The following is a 22,949-nucleotide window of genomic DNA, read 5'->3' as shown; positions in this document are numbered from 1 at the left end:
GAATTATAAACTAATTTCAGCCACAACCACTGTACTTTCGCAAAGGAATTAAAATAAACGCAATTACACATTACAATACTCAATTTATTATTCATTCAAGTGTTCTAGTAGTTGTAAATAATCAAGAAAACGTTCTATGCATAAAACCATAATGTAAATAAATCAAAAACAACATATTCACTAAGGATATTGCGCTACACACTAGTAATCTAGCACCCGGTACCGGTATGGTTTTCAGGAACACTAGAATGAGCCTCAACGAACTGGACCCTCCAAAAACTGTGAGCGAGACGAAAAAAAACGCGTTGCTATCCTCGTGGAAAAACACGTAGGATGTGAGTAACGTAAACAGATGACCGTAAAGGGAATAGCCGAGAAGGCACAAAGTTTCAAAGAAATTCACTGTAGACTTCCCCAGTTTGGCCAAGACAAAGCACACTGATGGGACGAAAGTGACATAACATAGCATTGCTTCTAGGGGTGTTGTGGGCACTTTATGCTTTTTAAAAGAGTATCCATAAATTAAGAGTGAGGTTAAAGAGGCAAAAGCTAGAATTGGACCTAGGAGATCCACGTAAACCTTCCGGTATTTAGAAAAAGGGGGCATAAAAGAGGCAAACACTCTAAATAGCAGATCATAGGGAGAAAACAGCAGCAGGTTAGTGTACTCCTTGAACCCACTTTTTTTGTCTGAATGCTCAGGTGAACCAATAAAAATCACAGCAGACATTATGCAATAACTAACAAAAACATTAATCACTGTTTCATTTTCTTTTGTATACTCTCCTGGGCTTGTTTCACTTGTTTTCGAAAACTCACAGACACCTCCCTCATCAAACTCCTAAACTGTTCAGGTGTTAATTTTTCATGCAGCTTGTTCTCCTCAATGAAGTTTTTCCCACTAAACATAGCCCGCACTACCACTTGAGCGGCCTTACGCATAGGATAGGATTCACTCAATCTCTGCACTAACTGTTCATTGTTTGCCAGCAGCCGAATTATGAAACGAACTACCATACTGTGTTAAAGTTGTTGAAATATTTTATGGTGGAATTAAGGTTTTTGGAAGTCAAACGGATAAAGATAACGGTACTTGCGCAACAATTCTTGCTTGAGCCTCAGCTGGGTTTTCAAGGCCTCCAGGTGGTTCAGTTGTTGTTCCTTACTGAACTCAATCCCTGGCAGTAAATTGATCTGAAAGTGGAAGGTTAATTAGTTGGGGTGCTTGTGGTATGATTGGGGGTGAATTACATCAGCCCTGGCTTGATCTAGGCGTTTTTGCAATTCCAACACTTTCTGGCTACAGTCCTGGGATTCTCGGGTTTTGGCGGTGTTGTCGTGATAGTCTTTTTCAATGCTGTTAAATTAATAAAGCTGTTTTATATGTGCACTAGGTTGTGTGTACACACTTACGTAACAAAATTTGGTTTATGGAAGTTTAATATGGTCTATTTTAAGACAAGTGGTAAACAAAACTCACCTTCGGATAATCTCGTAAATAACGGGCAATATTTCGATGTTTAATTCTTCCACCGTAATTGAGCGCTTTTGGTCGGCAGGTGAAGCGTCAGTTTCCATTATTTACACGCACATTATCTTTTTAATTTTTATTTACCAAATTAATTGCTTTTTTTGAACAAAGGGTAGGATTTTTAAGAAATAAAAACAATAGAATGACAGCTGACAGCTGGAGGGTTGCTTTGTTTGACAGTTAAAAAGGTATTGGAGTGCGTTCCTAAATTGGTTTTGTCTTAGTTGTTTAACAAGAAATTTTGCAATTAACTTGCTTGTACCGTTGCAAAAATTATTGTTTATGTTAAGTCAACAAACATGCAAATGTTATATTTCCTAATGAACTGGTAATAATTTAAAATTGGGACTATTGTGGTTTGACATTTTACGGAACGTACTACTCTGTGTTTTTCCGGTCTTTTTCACGTTCTTCTTTACCGACGCGCGTAGTTTATACGTCGGCCGCTTGGCGTTCTTTTGGCGCTGCCGGTCGATTTTTTTGTTCGTTTTAATCTGTCTTCTGTCGCACGGCACGGGTCGCAGACGCCAATGCAATCGAGAAAATGGCGTCCGAAAGTTTGGTGTTGTTGAATGGTGTTCCGACAAAACATTGAAAAAATCGCGGTGAAAATCGAGGAAAATGCCCCCATCGTCCGAGTAGTTGCGTGCCGGACCGTCGGAGATTCGTGCGCCCCAAAATGACGGCCAACATGTATCGTGTCGGAGGTAAGCGAGCAGTTTTAATTAAAACCGGCTTCAAGAGTGAAGTCTTCCTTTCGGTAATAGTCGTACTTGTGTGTTTGTCTACGATTCATTTGCTCTAATCAATTTGGGATTTTATGTAATCGAAGGGGTCTCCCTCCACTTTGGGGGGGTCCCCGCTAATGAGCTAAAGGGGGCTGCTTGTCTGTGTTCTCAAACTCATGGCCGGAGATAAGGGTATCCGAATTACCTAATTAATATGGATACTCGCTCTATAAACTGCCTTTCAATTGACACCCAGGTGCAAGCGATACGCGACCGACAACGGGATTACTTTTCTTTGGTGTTGCTCAGGCCACATTTGGTTACATATTACCAACCCTTCAGTTTGTTTTTTTTTGTAAATTTTTCTGGTTTTATTAATAATAATCACCTTCAAACCCAAATTATTCTATGATTGAAATGCGCTCGTTTATTTTCGGATTGAAACAGAGAATGCAATATCCCAGGTTATAGTGTGTTGGAGGCTGTGTTTTTACTAGGCTAATGAACCCTCTGGTCAGTAAAGTGTTTGTTTTGATTTGCCTTATTAATAACAGCCCCAGCTCAGTGCCAGGTTACTTAATTATACAGCCAGTTTGTTTTTAATTCAGTTGAGTCCAGGTATCATTACAATGTTTCTTGGACTTTGCACTTTAAAATATTATTATTTTCATGAAGTTTTTTGCTGTGTATTTAACCTAACTTTTGTGTAATCCTAATAATACTAAAAGTAAGTACTGTTGCTAGCAGAGGTGATTGGGATTGTCACTTATTTGGGCACACTGCCTAGTTACATGAAAAAATAAGGAAATCTAATCTAAAGTAAATAAACACAATGAAGTGCACAACTCCAGCTATAAATAGCAAGCAAGTCTATTAGTTTTTTTGGGATACCTGGTGGAGAGTTTTTTCCTGAATGAGAAAACTTCCTTGAATGTTGCTAATTTTTGCTGTAAATTATATTAAGAATGGTCTGATTCTTGAACCATCACGTGACCAAAGAATGACAGACGAAAGTCACAATGGAGTTTGTCATTGGTCAAAAAAAAGCAACCAGCTGACATTTGCTTTTTTTTGTCCAATCACAACCTATCCACTAATGACATCTAGTAGGCTTAGCTTATTTAGTTTGAAAGAACTACGTTCCCTAGTTAGGACATTTTTCTTTTTAAACATAAAGACTAGATTATATGGGGGCTACTATAACAATAGCAATTTTGTTGAGTATCTACTAATGTCTAGTATACATGTGTAGCCTTGGCGTACATCTCTGCACAGTGGGTAGTTTGTCAATCAAGTTGACAGCTGCTGTTTTTGACCAATCACAAACTAGCCACTTTGCTGAGATCTAGTAGGCTTGGCATCAGTTTGAAAATTCCAAAAAAAAGCGGCTTTTTGTTGACCAATCACCCATTTGAGTGACATTTTATTTATTTTTTTTAGATTACGTGTATTTCGAGACGTCGTCGACGTCACCCTACCAAATCCGCAGAATCGAAGAGTTGAACAAAACCCCGTCCGGTAATGTGGAGGCCAAAGTGATGTGCTTTTACAGGCGCAGAGACTTACCCCCTCAACTTATTCAACTCGCGGATAAACACCAATGTAAGTACCATTTGACATCGTTAATCCTAAGAAAATTCAACCCAGTCGACCTGTTAACTGGCACCTACCGAAACCGCACACCAATTGGAACCCGTTTATTTTACGGTTCATTAATGGTTTTTTTTTTGTGGTTGAAGCGCGCGTGTGTCCCTGTGCATTGCAATAAGCAGGTCCCACTTTTTTTTGGCGATTTTAATTATAAAAGTCTGAGACCGCAACGGTCGTCCAGTCATGGTTTTCCAGGACGGCCACCATATTATTCTCATTTTAAGAAAGTGGCGCGTAATCTAACTGTAAACGCAACCAGTTTTAGTGCAACTTATATAATGGGACAAATAAGAACAAAAAGGTTCTCTCTAGTCGACGATGAGGTTGTTCCACCTGGTAATCTTCTGGGTTCACTACCCAGATGGGCTTGCTTATGGGTCGCCATTTTCAAACGGAGCAACTGGTTTGAAAAACACACCGAAAACGCCGATTATTTTCGAATAATGTTCATGTGCTGGTGGAACAATGCTTTGTATACAAGATCAAGGCCTGCGGGTTCCGAGATTCGGGTCGGAATCGTCTTGTTTGACTTTTGATATGGTTCCGGTGATGGCTTATGTAATCGTTCATGTTTGATTTTGGGTACTGTGTCGCTATTGTTTGGTTTCTCATTCAATTTCGCAGTTTGTAATTGGTCAAAAAAAGCTACTTTTTATGACCAATCACAAGCTACTGACGTAAATATGACACTAGTACAGACTACAAATGACAGATTTCTGTCAGACTGATTTTTGGCTTTATTAGTAACGCCACCTGTGTGCAGCGTTAATAAAAACTATCGGCCACATTTTGTGTAAATGCAAAGTTTTAGCAACATTTTTACTAACAATTAAGTCTTGTTTTTGTCTCTCAATTAGGTTCATATTTATGTCATTTCCCTCTATCTGTGAGCTAGTCACCAGCAATTAAAATGTATATCAGGTAAATAATTGCTGTGTGAAAAAAGGTAATATGTACATTTTAATTGTGTTATTTACCATATCGTTTATGTTTTTGTAAGAAAAGTTTATACAATTTATAAACTAACATTTAAAGAACTTTTGATAGGCATTTTCCTCTCTTTCTGGTTTGTTCTAGGCTATATTGGCTTAATAAATCCTTGAACAATTTGCATCCAGTACAGCCATTTCTCATTTTTTTTACACAGATTAAGTTGGAATTTTAATAATTTATGTTCTACACTACACAAACACAAGTAATTACACTCAGGCACGACCATTTAGTATTTCTACCTTAGCGTGGCTAAAAATTGTCCTAAATTCTGCAAAAATTGGTGCAGAATCATGCTTAGTTAACCACAAGTGTTAATAAGGCCTAATTTAGCTTACCACCTCTGTTTGTCGTAAGGGTAAATCTTATTCACTTACGGATTTGTTTCAAATTAATTTCAATCTTATTGACCTAACATGAAATCCCCACAATTTTTAACGAAATTAAGGTCAGTTGTATAGCTTACAGTTAATTATCGGTCTATAAGATGTTAATGTTTAAACTCTAGATTGGACTGAGTCTAAAGCTTTAAGAGTTAACTACAAGTTTGAGTGTATAAATTGACACTTAGAATAACGTTTTCTTCCGTTTTAAACAACTTAAATGGAGGTCTCAATTTTGTCAAATAAATGCCAATTAGGTGCAAATCCCAATAGACTAGCCGGGAAATGAGGTTTTCCTGTAAAAATACACTAAATCCGGACACCCTGTACATGTGCAGCATTAGTGTAAATATCCGTACAGTGAGTGTGATTGATCAAAAAAAGTAGCTTTTTAGGGACAGTGCTGTGATTTACGCAAATACCACATGTGGATTTGACATTCTACTGCTGACATCTGACAGTTACAGAAATGTTGCTAGATCATAGTTGCCATACCTTCTGTCTAAAATAAACTCTGCTTAATGAGACCATTGATTAGATTAATGAAGTTTAATAACCTCGACTAATCCGGTTGAAAAATCAGAAAGTGGAACGCTTTCCAAAATTGCCTCGACCTAATTTCCCTGGAGAAACAGGATCGTTCCCGCGCTAAACCACGAACAAGAAGCGCAAAAAAAAGGAACGGAGGTTCATTGTTAAAGAAGGCCTGACGGAGTGATTTTTCCGTCTTTTTGCACCTGTTGTACGAGCTAAATCCGGTCGCCTTTTTGTCATGAGGGGGGCCCTCCTGGAGAGCCGCCCGATCGTGTGCCGCCACGGAACGCAACAGGCTGAAGAGCCAATGGAAGAAGATTTTGAACGGCTCGTTTTAAGCACAACACACACACACGACTTGATAAAGGGTTACATTTTTAAGGGGTTTAACCGCAAAAAACTGACCAAGCCTGGTTCGGTTGGGACGAGATTCGGACCGTGTAAAAAAAAGTCCCTTTCTTGGGCTTCGAAAACGATTTGTTCTTGCCTGCCTCTTATGTCCGGCTGTCCTTCAAGCACTCAGCCAAGTGAATCCTTACGGTTTGGTAGTGACATCTTTCAGCTTGCTGTTTTTTTTTTGACCAATCACGTACACGTACTCAAACTGTGTGTCAGTTGTCAATGTCACTATAGAAAACACCAGATCAGTGACCTGTGTCAAACACCACTTTAAAATTAAAAGAGGGGTCGTCGTAAAAATTAGATTGCCAAAAAATGTGCAACGTCAAGTCGACCCTTAATAAAGTCGCACGCCCTTTGATGCTGGAGGGTAAAAAATAAGCGAGATTTGGCGCCAAGCGACCCCTCCGGGTGTTGCGTGCTTAAGCGCCGTTTAGCGCCCGTCATCATAACTAAGCACAATAACGAGATTTGCAACTGCTCTTCCCGCTTTCTCTCCTCACACCTTTTCATTTTTCTTTTTTTGCAACCTTCAATAAGTATAATTATTAATAAGCGCGGCCACGCCCCGTTTGTTATAGTGTAAAACCGGACCTTAAAAACCCAGGTTAATACAAATTAATCAACTTGAGGCGAGTGTGTAGTGCGTTTTTTCAGGTTGGGGAGTCGCTTATCTTATCACCGGTTATCGCTGGGGACTTTTGGTGGTTTATGGCCGGATTTCCAAGTAACCCGGTATTTGTTTAACGATCATTGATTTAACTGGAACAGTGTAAGATCGAAAAATCAAGTTTAATATTTATGATTGTTTTCAAAGTGGTTTTCGTGCTACTGGTGCAACGCCAATCCAGGCATTGTATGCAGCTCAATCCTTTTAGCCTGTCACAACTGAAACGTCAATGACAATGTTATGGAATGGCCACTCATTAAAATATTCTTGAATTTTACAGTGTGATTTACTAAATTTCTTGCTGGTGACACTTTTTATGGTATTTTTGACGTTTTTTTCCAATTTTTATGGGAAAAAAATTGGCTAAATCGAAAAATTTGCGTCCTTTCCGGAACAGCCACAGGAGCATAACCGCTCTGTTGAAGCGGCGGGAAGTGGTCAGATTCGGCGGTGGTGCACGGTGTTGTCGCGCCGCCCCCCCCGCCGGCTAATGAACGTCGCCCCGCAACCCGCGAATACCCCTCGCCCCGCGCCCATCCGCGGCTTTGGCGGGGGTCGGGGAGGCCCGCCACCCCCATCAGATCAATAGAATATATAAGAATGCAGAGCGGCACAGCTCCGGATGGATGGGTGCCGCTGATGTTGCTGTCCTCTTTGTGTGTTATTTTGGGGGGCGGTTTTTAATCCGGTTTTACGAGTACCAGTCGATTTGATTGCTTTTTTTTGTTCTAATTAGGCCCAATGTTGTTTTTTGCTGCACCAAAACGTAGATTAAGTTAATCCTAGAGATAATCTAATCTAAATAATTATGTAATGGCGCATCCATGCACATTGTACGTCCACGTCAAGCAATGTCAGTTTTGTGGTACTAGATGACGTTTGACACTTTAATTAAATGGCGTCTTTTAATGGAAAAAGTTTAGTTCAAAGTCACTATTCGTATCCTTTTCTCTCAAATGTCATTATAACAGTACAGCAGAAAACCTAGTTTTGGGGGAGCATTCTTGATTGTTAGCCGTATACATTTTTGGACAATAGGATTTTTTTTAACTTCAAAATAGCATTTTCTGACTAAACATTTCCATTAAAAACTTCTGAAAAATGTTTTTTTTTGGAGGATTTGAACTCAAATTGTGTTACTGTTTGAGTTAGTCAAGTTTCAAAAAACAATAAATGCTAGGGAAACGACTCGCCCAGAAGCTTACAGTAAACCCAGTTTAAGCTTTTTAGACCAATCAGAAACTATCCACTGTGTTAGGATTCAGGCCAGTTCTGCACATGTAAACTTAGAATTTAGATACAATATTTGAGAATCTTCTAAAAATTAGATGTTTTAACGACTGAATTAAATGTAAAAGAACTGTCGAAGTGGCAGTGACGCAATAATTAGTGACGTCAGATTGAAGTTCACTCATGTCTTAGATTAGTTCCAAAGGTTTTTGTTGATGTTTCGCGGTTGCCAGCTTGAGCGTTCCAGATTCCCGGTGATTTAAAAAGTTTTGTTTTCGTTACAATAGACATGATGTAAAGTTCGGGTATATGGTCCTGGGTGCGTATTCTTGAAACGAGGGAAGGGAATTATCAAGAGAAAGTCCTGTAGAATGTGACAGAAACCCGCCATTGTCAGCTTCTTCTGTCACATTCTATCAACACTTCTGTTGAGAATTCCGTTCCCTGCTTTCAAGAATAGACCCCCAGGGCACTAATGGGAGCGATACACGTCATCAGTGAGTTTGACGTTTTGAAAATGCATTCGTATTGCTTAGCGATTAGTTGCGACCTGTAGCGCTCTCTTTCTAACACGCGCTTATTAACTGAACGCAATTCTGACACAAACGTGACCTTCTCGATCTCGACGTTTAACGAGTTGGGTGCGTTGTTGCCAGATTGTTAGTTGACCGTTTCCTGTTTTTGTTTTTGTTGTTGATGACTTGACTAAAAACTGCTTACAGAGAGAAACAAAAAAAACTAAATTTTGCCTAATATTGTTATTCAAAATTCTCTATTAAAAAACTGCGTCAACTTCTATATAAGAAGTAAATAAAAACAAAATTTATGTAAAGTTCGTGTTTTAATGACTAAACATCTGGCAACGAGGCGCCTTAAACGTCAATGACGTGAATCGGCCGATATATTGCCTTCTACTATAGAACATTTTTAAAAAACTAATTTTGTTTTTTGCTAGACGAAGTAATTTTTTACGAGAACATTCGGCAACATGGCATCAGTGTGTGTTCTAAGGTTAGCAAAGGACAGAAACATATTAATTGACAGTTGACATTGACAGTGCTTCAGTTGTTTACCGATTTGACAAGACTCACAATAGTGAGGTTAAGCTGGAAAAATTAAATCATTAAGTGTCGATTTTACTCTATTTGAATTGTGCAGGCTGGTGTTGGTAGTGATTCTGGACTGTGTGTGTTATTTTCTTGATGGTAAACCTGCAAAGTAAGGTAAGTAGCAACCTTCTGTATGCCACATGAAACATCTGTCAGTCCCAAAATCAGCCGCTGTAAGACCTGCCTGTAGTATTGAATGTTCGGATTTGGTTTCCAGTAGGTATTTTCACACATTTTTGCCATTATGCAACTGTTGAAAAAGGGAGGGAAAGTGGTTTTGACACTGCTTTTTTTGACTATTCAAAATGCAAATGCTGCACATGTAGACTTAGGATAAGGACTAGAAACAAAGGAAACGTCTTTGGGATAACAAAATTGTTCGTTAGAACAAAATTTCCCCATCGCCATCTAACCCTCCCCCTAATCTTCTCCCTAAAAACCCCCGGATCGATAATTCGTAAACAGAACATTCGCATTTACTTAGTTTTGGGAAAAATAATTACACCGACCCCACCTTCCTATCTCGCAACACATCTGTCTGGGGTCGGTTCGGTCGAATCGATAACGACAGTATGTATTTTATTAAAGTCATTCGGGGACCGTGTACAAACACGCACGCGACACCTATTTCCCAAAAAAATCACCGATTTGTTGACATAAGGTGAAGTAGCCCCCCTTGAAACAATCCTTTAGCCACTAGACGTTTTCGCCTATAAAATTAATTAAATTTTTTCAGTACCGCTGAAAAACGACCTCCGACCCTCTCGTGTGGGCCCGGGGGTGTTGCGGGGGCGGTCCCCGGGGGTCGGGTGGTGGGTCTCTTCCCGCCCCGGCAGATCAATATGTAAGAATGCAGACGCGGGGTGGTAGTATTGCTGCCTGCTGGCCGGGGATGAATGATGCTAATCTGTGTCCTCTACATCCCTCTCTTATGTTGTTTTTTTCTCAATTTTTCACTCAAACTAATTACATCCTGGCTAAATTAACTAGGTGGCGGTTAAAGCGCAGCTTTAGGATTGATCAACAACACTTTTGCTCATGAACATCAATTGCAAGAACTTGGTCTGTAGTTTCTATTATTACTCCTCTAATAATAATTATTCTCGAACTATTTATTATGCCGTTCCGCCAATCCACGCGCTTCTCGTCCGACTTCCGGTAATTATATCGTACTGTTACTCGATGAAGTACCGAAAACCTATTATGTAAACGACACCACCTAGAGCCAAGGCTGGTTATTGTGGTTTGTTACGTGTAACACCATTGTTATCTTACAAATTGATATTGTAAGCTAAGGAAATCAATTTTTTTTTTAGGTGCCTTAGATGAAACGAATGGTAGTCCACCTTCGGATGCCTCCCTGTTAAGTGACCAGTTGAGTCCCAAACAACGTCACCAAATGAAGCATAGAGAACTGTTCCTGTCCAGACAGGTAATGTTCTAATAAAGAAAACGTCAACAAAAACTGCATTCACGTCATCGTTTCTACCGCATTTTATTAAAATGAAACAAGTTACTTTGACCGTGTAATATGCAAAACAGAACAAAAAGTCTTCTCAATGTAATTATGAAGCAAATTATAACTCACTTTATTGAACGGGTGGCATTTGGTTTATCGTATTATTGAATAGTATTATTTCTATACAGGGTGTCTCTAAAAGATTTTTATAAAATCCTATGACATATTCCTGACAACAAAATAAGCTGATAAATTACAAAATGTATAGGTGGGGTAAATCCAAAACCAGAGAAACGTACATTATTGCATGCGCGGGACTAAGACAGAAAACGAAAAAAATATCAAGTAGGCCATATTTTCAGCGCGCTGTTGCCAAACGCCAAGTTATTTTGTCGACGGTATTTGAGTGATACTTGGCGTTTGGCAACAGCGCGCTGAAAATATGGCCTACTTGATATTTTTTTCGTTTTCTGTCTTAGTCCCGCGCATGCAATAATGTACGTTTCTCTGTCAGTTACGCGGTTTTCCTATGGTCGGTTTTGGATTTACCACACCTGTATACATTATATTTATAAAAATCAATTTTTAACTTTATCACCCAAGTATCTCAAAAACGAAGCAATTTCGGACTAAAGTAAGTTGCTTTAAATCGGCTTATTTTGATGTTCGTCTAGGGTGTATACTATTACCAATCCTCTTTAATCTGTACTCGGAGGACATAATAAATAGGACACTTGATGATCAGAACATAGGCATTAAGATCAACGGCATGACAATAAATAATCTGAGGTATGCTGACGATACAGTTATTCTGGCTGGAACATACAAAGATCTGCAGATGCTAATTAATAGAATGGTCACGGTAAGCGAAGAATATGGACTATCACTGAACATAAACAAAACAAAATATATGTTGATGACAAAAACAACTCAGGACATTCGTAGGATATACGTAAACAATCAACCTATTGAGAGAGTAAGAGAATACAAATACCTAGGCACGACCATTAATGAAAACAACGACAGCTCACAAGAAATACGAATCAGAATCGAACAGGCCAGAAGCACATTTATAAAAATGGAAAGGCTTTTCTGCTGTCGGGATCTAAACCTGGAACTGAAAATACGACTAATGAGATGCTATGTGCTATCCGTACTGTATTATGGGTTGGAATGGCCTGGACGCTGAAGGTAAACGAAACGAGGAGACTGGAAGCGTTTGAGATGTGAGTATACCGAAGAATACTGAGCATTTCATGGGTAGACAGAATAACCAACGTGGAAGTGATGAGACGTATGAATAAGGAGAGAGAAGTTATTACGACAATCAAGGCCAGAAAATTGCAACATATGAGACATGTCATGAGGGGGGAAAAGTATCGAATATTGCAACTTATTATGCAAGGAAAAATCGAAGGAAAGAGATCTGTGGGGAGAAGACGTAATTCATGGCTGAAGAACCTTAGAGAATGGTTTGGTTGCAATAACAACAACTATTTAGAGCTGCGGTCTCAAAAATAAGAATCGCCCTGATGATTGCCAACCTTCGAAACGGAGACGGCACCTGAAGAAGAAGAATGATGTCCGGAATAGGCCATAGGATTTTGTACAGACCTTTTAGAGACACCTTGTATTACTCCAGAGGGTGTAAACGTACCAACTCATGTTTCAATCAATCAAAAAAGTAGCTTTATTGTCGGAAACTTAAAGTCATTGACAAAGCCCTGAAAACACATACAAAAACAGCAAAAAAAGAACATACATAATTATTACACTACAAATACAATATGAATCACACATAATTACACCTTACAATTATTAAAATAAAAACAAAACAAAAAGACAGTTACCCTGTATAAGAGAGGGAGAAAGAAGATCAAAAACACAAACAGTGCTGCTTGGTCAATTTATGGCAGAACAAGGCGCCTTAAGAACTGGAGTAGAATTCGTCCAGAGAATAGTAAGCGCCGTCAAGCAAAAACCTCTCAGCCTCACGCCTAAATCCACGCGCACATGGCTGTCCTTTCACGTGGAGAGGAAGGTTATTGAAAAGTCTCTTGTCACCGTAAATAAGCGACGACTTAATCTTTTCTGTGCGAGGAATGGGAAGCCTCAAAACGAATCTACTGCGAGTCAGGACAACTGACTCCCAAACTTGCCACGGACAAGACAAATCGTCTCTAAGATGAGAATGCAGCACAAGGTGACCACGTTGTCAAGAAAATTTTAGTTTGTTTTCATAGCAGGTGCTATATTTTTTCAAAAGTGACCATTGAGTTTGTGTCATCTACTTTTATTGGTGTCGTTTCATTTCAAAGTTCAAATTTCTAGACATTGGCCTTAAAGTAGCCTAACAAAATCATACAAGTTTCAATTTTTTGGTTGTCCTAGATCTGTTTACGCCCTGTCAGTACAATTTTACGGAAAAGAGAGGAGCAAACGCACTTGAGCAGGCCAACCCATTCACTAAAGCTCGATTCATAGTTCTGTTTCTGTACAACAGCTGTTTAATGACGTCATAAATTGGCTATTGGCTATATCTATGATGTGATAATTGTATATGACGTGAATGCAGTTTTCGTTAGCGTTTCCTATACTATAAAATGAATTGTCAAATTGCGTTTTAGGTGGAAACTCTACCAGCCACTCACATTCGGGGTAAATGCTCAGTCACCCTGTTCAACGAAACCGAGGCGCTGTCGTCGTACCTAAACAAGGACGATATGTTTTTCTACTGTTTGGTGTACGATCCAACGCAAAAAACACTGTTGGCCGACAAGGGCGAGATCCGAGTCGGTAGCCGGTATCAGTGCGATATTCAACCCTTACTGCGCGAGGGGGAGGCGGACGAACGGGATCTCACAGAAACCGAAACGTTAGTGTGGACGCCCAGTCACAACCTGAGCGATCGACAGATCGACCAAGTGCTGGTAGTGTCGCGTAGTGTTGGTACGTTCGCGCGCGCCCTCGATTGTAGTTCGAGCGTGAAACAGCCGTCGCTGCACATGTCTGCGGCGGCCGCCAGTCGGGACATTACGCTGTTTCACGCGATGGACACGTTGCACAGACACGAGTACGACTTGGCCAACGCGATGTGCTCGCTCGTACCGTCCAGCGGACCGGTACTGTGTCGGGACGAGATGGAGGAGTGGAGCGCGTCTGAGGCGAATTTGTTCGAGGAGGCGCTGGACAAGTACGGTAAAGACTTTAACGATATTCGGCAGGACTTTTTGCCTTGGAAGACGCTGAAAAATATTATAGAGTACTACTATATGTGGAAAACGACTGATCGGTAAGTTATTGTTGTGTTGCAAAAAGTAAAGAGGGGGGAAGATTAAGGTATTTTGTGGACACAAATCAACTTAACACTTGTATCAAGACCTTTGTAAGGTGATAATGAATTCTACTAGTTTGTCTCAGGAAAAAGCTGACATTTTGGCTATTGTCTTGCTCCTGTGATGGCTTTCCATCCCTGTTTATTCTCTACCATCTCCTCTAGCCACCTGACCAAAGATTTTAGCTATCTTCTCCTCTACCACAATCTCTTCTTAATTCTGAGTTGGTCCAGAATGGATTGGTTAGTTCTTTTCTCATTCCAGGACACTCTCAGCATTCTGTGCCAGCAAAACATTTCTAAGACTTATCAGTCTTTTTTAAAGTCTAGCATTCTGTCCCATGTAGGTAGACTGACACCATTCGGCTCCTGAACAATGTTATGCTAGAATTCGTTGATTGACTTGAAGACAACTAAATTCTAGATCACACTATGTATACTCTATCACTATATTTATTAGACGTTTCCAACACTTACAAACTAATACATTTCTTAATTTTAGATATGTACAACAAAAAAGGGTGAAGGCAGTGGAAGCGGAATCGAAGCTGAAACAGGTCTACATTCCTAACTAGTGAGTTCGTATTAACTCGATTTCCATTACCGGACAAACGCTTAACCGTCCATTTCTCATCGTTTCGTTACAGTAGCAAGCCAAATCCAGCCGCGCTCAACAACAACAAAGGTGTCTTAAACGGTAATAGTAATGGAACCGGAGACGCGGTAGTCTCGTTGGGAAATAAAGCGTGCGAGTCCTGCAACCTGACCGTGTCCACGCAATGGTACGCGTGGGGTCCGTCCCATATGCAGTGTCGGTTATGCCAGCCGTGCTGGTCGTACTGGAAGAAATACGGCGGACTGAAGATCCCCACGAGATTCGGCGACGCTTTGGATTTCGAAGCCGGCGGCAAGAAGAGGTCGGGGAGTGACGGTGAAGATGATAAAGGAATGGGACATCGGCCGCATCGGTGTAATATTGGTGGATGCGGAAAAGGTAAGACAACTGGGTGTGTATTCTTGAAACAAGTGAAGGGAGTTATCAAGAGAAAAATCAGAGAGAATGTGACAGGAACCCGCCATTGTCAGCTTCTCCTGTCACATTCTATCAACACTTCTCTTGAGAATTCTGTTCCCTCATTTCAAGAATTAAGACCCTGTAGTGTAGATTAGCCAGTAATTGACCAGTTAAGCAATATTTTTACTTACAAAATGTACAGTTCTTTTGATGATTGGTTTAATCGGAATTGAATATTACCAACAATAAATAAGGAAAAAAATAAATTAATAAGTAGAAAAAGTCTGGTAATTGACCATGAACAACCCTATATTTGACCACAGCTTTTACTAGTAATTAACTATTTTTAAAAAAATATAAAAAATTAATTTGGAAATTTTTTTTGCTTTTTGTAAATGAATTTGCCTTTTCTTGTTGTAAAGTTCTCAAATTATTATATCAACTATTGAATGCTGTACTGGGACTCCGTGTAATGTATATACAGGGTGGTCCAGTTTTAAGTGTCAATAATTCACCATTTGATAGCCAATCAAAAAATAAGTTGACTTGCATTGTGTCATTTTTCTGAAAAACGTTTCCTAAGGAAGATACAGTCCTCCAAATTTCAATTTATAAAATCGTTTTATAGTTTAAAACTGAACATCCAAGACTTGTGAAATTCCAAATTTGTACTGAATAGTCTAAAAACTTTTTTACTACTAGGAATGGTCTTATGATTCGCTTTCTCAGACTGCCATCCTGGTTGAGTGTCTGAAACTGGCATTCAAGAACTAAAAAAAGTCCGGAAATCAAGACAAAGATTGTATTGTGCGTGAAACTCATTTTTTACTACTAAAAATAGTATAAAAGTTGACTTTTAATGCTAGAACGGACCTTACTAGGACTAAAGAGAGTCCAAAAGTATCTTTTCAAGACTTTAATTGGTGTACAACTCAATTTTCTGGACTGGACAACAAGTCTAGAAGTAAATTAAATTTTCGGACTAATTTATTTCTAAAAATTAGTTATCAAGACTATTATTGTAGCATTTGGTACCAACATTTTTTACTTTTATTACTGAAGAAACTTGACTTTTGGAAATAGTCTTAAACTCGATTTTTCAGTCTTAAAAAGCACTAAAAACAGTCTGAATTTCTTAGAGATGCTACAATTTATTGCACCTATGAGTGTAGAAGTCAATTTAATAGTGCAGAAGCTTGAAATAACATTTTCAAGATTATGGTCAGTGGACAAACTGGCTTTTAGGCCTGATAAGTCAAAAACTTTGTAAAGATAGTCTTGAAACTCGATTTGAGGCACAGAAAACAGCATTTAAACACTAAAAACAGTCTAGTTTATTAAGAAATACCCGAATTTTTAGCACTGAGGTGTCTAGAAGTCGATTTTATAGTGACAAAGCTTGGAATGCTATTTTAAGTCTATGAAGAATGTAAAAATTGTTTTTTAAGTTTGCTATGTCTTGAAACTCGATTTTCCAAGCTGAAAGCAGTTTTGAAGCACTAAAAATAGTCCAGAATTCGAAGAAAATGAAAAGCAAAGTAAAAAGCACGAAAAGTTTGTTTTCAAGACAATTTTCATGAATCTAATGTCAATGTCCTGCATCTAAGACTATTTTCAAGACTTCAAGAATTATGAAAACTTACTTCAAATGCAAATTTTAAGCTTCTGATGTCACTTTTCATTAGTTCAGTCACATTTTGGGGTTCAAGTCAATTTCTAAGGTTTAAATGTATGAATTTGTTGTAACAAATTCTTGAAAAAGTAGTTTTTATGTCTTCAAGTCAATTTTTAGTATTAAAGTCTCTCGATTTGCATGAAAACTGGTTACAAACACAATTTTTAAGCTTCTGAAATTTTTATCTTTTCTAATTCAATTTTCAAAACTAGTCTTTTAGTTTGTCTGGAAACTATAAAAACTGGCTACAATAATATTTTTTAAACTTCTTAAGTGAATTTTCCGTTCCCAAGACAATTTTTAAGTTGGGTTAGGTTAGTTTTGGGTCTTTGACCGTAATAACGTGTAATAAAGTGCTTGTTCCAAATTTGATCAATATTGCTCCAACGGTCTGACAGTTATGACAAAAAAAAAACATTTTTTAAACAGAAATTTGAAGGACTGTATTTTCCTTAGGAAGCACTTTTCAGGAAAATGACATAATGAATGTCAACTTATTTTTTAATTGGCTATGGATTGGTGAATTGTTGACATTTAAAACTGGACCACCCTGTAGAGTAAAATTCTATTTGTCTTCCATATATTCTTGGTATTGGGCCTTTTGTGCTCAAACCGATAGCAAGCCACAACATCACGTGAATTTGGCACCTCTTAAAGGTCTCTAATTCTCGCCATGTTTTGGCTTTCTAGCTCTTTGTGCATAGAATGTCCGACATCTAAAGTATAGTCGATAAATAGAATTCTACTCTACTTAAATCACACAGAGTCCCAGTGCTGATCAGTTACTGGCTAATCTATCCTACTTTACACTTTATTCTATTATCGTTAACACGAAATGATTGTAGAATTCAAGCTCAAAGCACACTTAGGCCGGCATTATGCTACCGCTCACGGGATAGCGGTGAGGGCTGGATCCCCTCGGCCTGTGATGAAAACGAGGACGGCGTTTTACCTCCTTACAACTCCATTAACGCGACTGTCCCGACGCCTCTGTAGACAGATTATGAGGCCGAGACACGCCGCTAGATGTCCTTCTTTCGCCATTAACATTCAAGCCGTCAAACAGGAATGCGCGATACAAATGGTGAGTTTGCCACTATTGTAGTATAGTAGCAACTGACTGAACTGTTGCTTTCTGTACTTTTAATTCAAGAATTGAAGAAATCTTGAACTAAGAACCAAAAATTTGGCAAATAGGGACTGTGGTTAGGTTTATTTTTGGTCATTGTTTTTGACATATTTTCATTTTCAAACTTTATACAGCGATCATAGCATATGTGTGTTTAATTATCAAACTACGTCATATTTGTTATGATCGTAACGTCAAAAAGAATGACGCCCATTTTGATAAACACAAAGAAAGCTTTCTGATACTTCAGTCATGGCAAAATGCTTCGTAACAATAGATAGGTAAACGCAACGTTCTTTATTTGTCAAATGTGTTGTATTCTCTAAAGTATTAAACATTGTCACGTCACACCATTTTGCTTTGACTTTTGCCATATATGATGAGGCTCCTCCTATACTTTATAAACATTTCAACTTTCTATGTAGGCGAACAAGTCGCAACAAGACTTACAGCTACTGATGATGTACAGAAAACGAAACAGAGGCAGTGTGACCGCCATTGCGTCTCGATTGGGTCGTCCTTGCAGCATAACGCCACAATGGCTAATTCTAACTGACAAGGTAAGAGTACAGCAATACAGTTTCAATGATTCAAGGTGACGTTCAATGGAGCACGTCATTTGTCAATATTTAGGACTTGTTTGATTTTAAAACCCGTATAGACGGTGGTCGACCGCCTTAATCTATTGTGGAAAAGCCGTAATGACTATATTTCTAAAAATTTGATAAATGGGAGCAGTTTATATAAAATATTTTGAAAATTAACCTCACAAAAAAATGAAATTTCAAAAGGGCAACAAATCAAGTTTTTTAAATGGAACACCTCAATTTTTATATTTTTTTCCTGTGCCTAATTGGGTCTAAAATTAAGGCCAGTTTGTATTATATTACTTATTTGAAAAATTTATATTTTTTGAAATAAACACAAATAAAGGAATTTCTATGCTACACATATGCGTAAAATAGTTTTGCTTGAATAGCACCAAAGTAGGCTGTGCATGTGTGTTTGTCATGGAAACTTGACGTCACGATGACGTAATTGAAGAAAATAGTATATTGACCCACTGTCAGACCACGTCATCGTGACGTCAAATTCGCTAGACACACTTGATGGTGAGTCAAAATGAAATGCATGCATAGCCTACTTTACCATTAATACTCACGAAACGCGCCATCTTAGACGTTTATGGAATAAGAAATGGTTTATTAGTGTTTATTTCAAAAATGATCAACTTTTTACATAAATATCTTATTACAAACTTGTCCTAATTTTTTGGATGGGGAACAAAATATAATTATTCAAATTGGGGTATTCCATTTAAAAAGCTTTTTCACTTTTAAAATTAACTGGCAAAATGTGCTTCAGTGACAGGTGTGGTAGGTCATCCTAACTGTATTCTCGGGTCATTCATATCATTTGTTGATTATTAACATTAACTAACGTTTGAATTGTGTACAGGCGATGTTACCCCAACCAGACGTGGTGGCTTTCCCCAAACCACCAAAAGCACCTGACGGCAGCCTGCTCTACGACAGGGTACCGAACAAACCGGAAGCGGAAAAAATTCCCCTTAACAACATGTCGCCCTCACTGAAACGCCGCACTTACGAAGACATGAACGGCATAGATAGTAAGTATTTATCTGTTCAATTAACTTGTTTAGTTGAGTGAGTTAACAAACCCGTTTTTCTTACCGGCTTCTATTCCGATTTGGATTGGGATGATGGTAAGCGCACCACAAATTTGACACGAGTGAATTCACAAAAGTAAATTGATCTATTTGTAAATGGCGTTAATGTCACATGTTCAGAGTTAGAAAGCGAGTTTTATGTCTTTGCAGTGTCTGTCAGGGAGTGATTTTGAAGGTTTAAGTTTAGACTGTGGTTTTTTATGTAGTCTATGCTATATTAAACATTTACAGTCTAAACTTTCAAAATGATTGCTGGTACATATTAACCTTAGTTGCATCAAGTTATTCTATTAAGTAAGTTCAATATAAATTATATGAAATCGTCTGTACTTAGATCATATAATTTGTGATCATTCTATAAACATATTGACATTGACGGTCAGTTCTTCAAAAACGTTTCGTAAAGTAACTTGGACTTACTGTTTGAAAGGATGAAATGTTAACATTTTTACGTTTCCACTAGGTTCCTTATTAAACGCGCCATCTGCTAAACGCATGGCAAAAGATCCTATACCAATTTCGACAAGACACACGACGGTGGCGCCGCCAGCGATAACGGGAGCTCCGACGCTGCCGGTGCCGTTAACGGTGCCTCCCTCCGTCTCCGACCCCCACTATCACCAGGCAATGATGACGGCACAAGCGCAAATGCCTACGCCGCACATGATTGGACCGATGCCACGTCAGATGGCGCAACTGAACGGTGGAAAACCAAAAATAGCACAAATGACGCGCAGCGGCTCGGGACGCAAACAGGTCATCAGTTGGATGGACGCTCCGGACGATTTGTACTTTAAGGCAACTGAAAATAACAAGTGAGTGATTATTTCTAAAATCACATTCAAATCTTAAGCTGGGTTTATACAGCGCACAATGCATAACTTAATGCATAACATTGCACAAGAAATCACAGGTGTTTCCTTTTGGCGTTTATACAGTCGCACAACATATAATTTTTAACCAATGAAAAGAGCTTATGACAGCACGTGATAAATGTCATTGCAATGTGAAATGTTATTTTTCTGTCACTTGCCATTTGTCAAGCACAGATAAGGAGGATAAGGCAAAAAAGATGCGCTTGCTGTTGTAAAGTTGGAAAAGGGGAAAAAAAAATTTTAATAACAACAATATATTGGAATTCTCCATATTTAGAAAGCCAACACAAACCGACCATGCCATCCCTGATGATTCCAACCACCACTGGCAACACAAGATGGCAGGGTTCAGGTGTTATTATTCCATGCTATTTCCTGCATAGAACAACCTTCTGATAAATAACTGAAAAACAGAACTGGCAATACTACACATTTTTATTATTTGGAATTGAGAATATACTTACTGCAGAGTGAGGGCAAGACGTTGTTTTGGGCTAATTGGATTTTTTGTCTTGTCTTTCTGCAGGAATGGCCCCACAAGACCTAATAACTTATGGAACAGTTCTGGAGTCATACGCGTATATTTGAAAAACTGCTCTGTATCATGTTTTTCTGCAAACTGAACTATTTTTTCAAAAACACTATGTTCATTGCGTTTTCTATTCATAGGTCGCGTTTTAAACCTCCGTATTCTCCTTTTCTTGACATCTAAGTTTAATGCTGTAGTTGCAGCACCCATCAAGAGTAGAAGCCCCAATTGTTTCCAAGGTTCCATCTGCAATTGTTTAATAAATTCTTGATGTAAAGAGAAACTAATTAGCTCTAGATAATTTTTACCACTAAACTCTGTTTTTCCGTAGACCCTTCAATTGTTTTTATTGCACTAAATGACCAAAAAATCACCAATACAAAATCAACAACAAACCACAATTCTTGAACAATCCAAATCCACCATTCATAAACAAAACAATAACACAATACAATGACGGACGGCGAATGTCAAAATATGACATTACAAAATTTTGCGCATGCGTACAGCTGTTTTCGCATAAGAATTGCATAGAAACCCAGCTTTACTATTTGTCAATCAAATGGATGTTGTACACATAAGTTTTGTTTTTGGCCAGCTAGTGTTTGTAATGAAAATGTCTATTTTGCAGGAAAATGAGGCGTCAAGTATCGTCGTCGGAGCTGCGCAGAGCGGCAAGGAAACCGTGGCGCGTGCTCAAAACCAAACTAGACGAACAACTTCACGTAGTCGTTCTGGATTGACATTAACTTAAGAAAACGTAAATCAATTCGGAACGACTGGTCTGAGGTGAACTGAGCTGACAAGCCTCGTGTAAAATTTTTGTAAATAGAGTGAGAGAGAGAGAACCTTTTACACACACACACACACTTATACATAATTCAGTCCGCGGTAACGGCGTCCTTTAGATTGTTGAGGGTGTCGCGTATCTTATTGGTTTATGTTTCTTTTGGTTTCCTAGTATGAATTTCAGTGTTGGCGTTTTATTAATGTCATAATTATTATTATTATTATTATCACTATTGTTTTGTCGGGAAATTACACTGCCTCATACTACTGCTACGTTAGTAAAATACGCGTTTCCCTATTGTTTTTATATTTGAAAAGGGAAGGAAGTGAGTAACAGGAGAAAGTACAACAATCCAAAGAGACTGTTCCGAAATGTCAAAGAAAACGCCATTGACACATCAATTTCACCACACAGCCAATTCTTCTGTCTTCAGCTTCAGTTTGACGTCTAACTCTAGTTAAACGTCAAACTAAAGTTTACGTACAAGATTTAATTGTCAATTGCGACCTTTGGCATCGACGTCATCCCGTAGCAATATTACTAAAACATATTGTAAAACACGATGGACATTTTTTTGGAAATGAAAATATTTGTGATCTAAGTGATAAGCACAATTTTCGTCAACTAAATTATGCAACTCTTAATTCATTTTTTATTTATTAAGTATATTGTACAATAAAACGTAATATACAAAAAGTGGTTATTTTATTTTTGTATTACAACAGAAGTTCTCTAAACCTTTCTATTTTTTTGATTATAAAATGCAACTTTTTCCAAAATGCATTTTGGTTACCTAGTTGGTTCCAAATCAACTTTTGGTTACATAGTACAAAGTTTTCAAATTTTCTGTAAAGAAGAAATAGTTAGATGGTGCCACCCTTAAAGTAAAGAAATTTTGATTACGTGGTTCCACTCTTAAAGAGAAACAATTTTTGGTTACGGAGTGGCGCTCTCTAGTTTTCTGTAAAGAAAAAATAGTTATGTAGTGCCACCCTTAAGAGTAAAGAAATTTTGAGTACGTGGTACCACTCTCAAAAAGAAACAACTTTTAGTTATGTAGTGCCGCTCTCAAATTTTCTGTAAAGAAAAAATAGTTTGGTGGTGCCACCCTTAAAAGTAAAGAAATTTTGATTACGTGGTTCCACTCTCACAGGGAAACAACTTTTGATTACGTAATGCGGTTCTCAAATTTTCTGTAAAGATAAAATAGTTTTGTAGTGCCACCCTTG

General features: G+C 38.4%; 4 protein-coding genes and 1 long non-coding RNA gene across 7 annotated transcripts; 1 reads left to right on the top strand and 4 right to left on the bottom strand.

Annotated features, from left to right (window-relative positions):
* Window positions 1–63: 63 nt before the first annotated feature.
* Window positions 64–730, bottom strand: LOC145729481 (protein YIPF3-like). The gene has a single exon (XM_081980277.1). The coding sequence runs from the start codon at window positions 728–730 to the stop codon at window positions 122–124; it is 609 nt and encodes a 202-aa protein (XP_081836403.1). The 3' UTR covers window positions 64–121.
* Window positions 718–1,017, bottom strand: LOC145729489 (protein NCBP2AS2 homolog). Its single transcript, XM_081980288.1, has one exon. It carries the CDS (start codon window positions 1,015–1,017, stop codon window positions 757–759), a length of 261 nt encoding a protein of 86 aa, XP_081836414.1. The 3' UTR covers window positions 718–756.
* Window position 1,018: 1 nt separating this feature from the next.
* On the bottom strand, window positions 1,019–1,675 carry MED9 (mediator complex subunit 9). Its single transcript, XM_081980286.1, has 3 exons — window positions 1,481–1,675; window positions 1,252–1,357; window positions 1,019–1,194 (listed from the first exon to the last, which is right to left on the bottom strand). The coding sequence occupies exons 1-3, from the start codon at window positions 1,576–1,578 to the stop codon at window positions 1,054–1,056; spliced, it is 345 nt and encodes a 114-aa protein (XP_081836412.1). The 5' UTR covers window positions 1,579–1,675; the 3' UTR covers window positions 1,019–1,053.
* A 346-nt stretch (window positions 1,676–2,021) lies between these two features.
* On the top strand, window positions 2,022–22,416 carry MTA1-like (metastasis associated 1-like). 3 transcript variants are annotated; one of them, XM_081980252.1, is made up of 11 exons: window positions 2,022–2,238; window positions 3,700–3,861; window positions 10,541–10,656; window positions 13,311–13,975; window positions 14,520–14,591; window positions 14,668–15,011; window positions 17,553–17,791; window positions 18,262–18,396; window positions 19,295–19,466; window positions 19,990–20,341; window positions 21,562–22,416. In XM_081980252.1, exons 1-11 carry the CDS (start codon window positions 2,211–2,213, stop codon window positions 21,671–21,673), a joined length of 2,397 nt encoding a protein of 798 aa, XP_081836378.1. In that variant the 5' UTR covers window positions 2,022–2,210; the 3' UTR covers window positions 21,674–22,416. The 3 variants fall into 3 exon arrangements, with proteins under 3 accessions (XP_081836378.1, XP_081836379.1, XP_081836377.1); XM_081980253.1 differs by having other exon boundaries at window positions 14,665–15,011; window positions 17,577–17,791; XM_081980251.1 differs by having other exon boundaries at window positions 2,023–2,238; window positions 14,665–15,011.
* LOC145729494 (uncharacterized) lies at window positions 20,649–21,346 on the bottom strand. Its single transcript, XR_014178379.1, has 3 exons — window positions 21,239–21,346; window positions 20,866–21,176; window positions 20,649–20,804 (listed from the first exon to the last, which is right to left on the bottom strand). It is a non-coding gene; the product is annotated as an uncharacterized LOC145729494 (long non-coding RNA).
* Window positions 22,417–22,949: the final 533 nt, after the last annotated feature.

Source organism: Ips typographus, linkage group LG5, assembly GCF_016097725.1.
Source record: "Ips typographus isolate SLU linkage group LG5, UJ_Ityp_2.0, whole genome shotgun sequence".
Taxonomy (NCBI): Eukaryota; Metazoa; Arthropoda; class Insecta; order Coleoptera; family Curculionidae; genus Ips; species Ips typographus.
The sequence above is the reverse complement of the archived record's forward strand: the minus strand, read 5'-3'. Positions and strand labels throughout refer to the sequence as shown.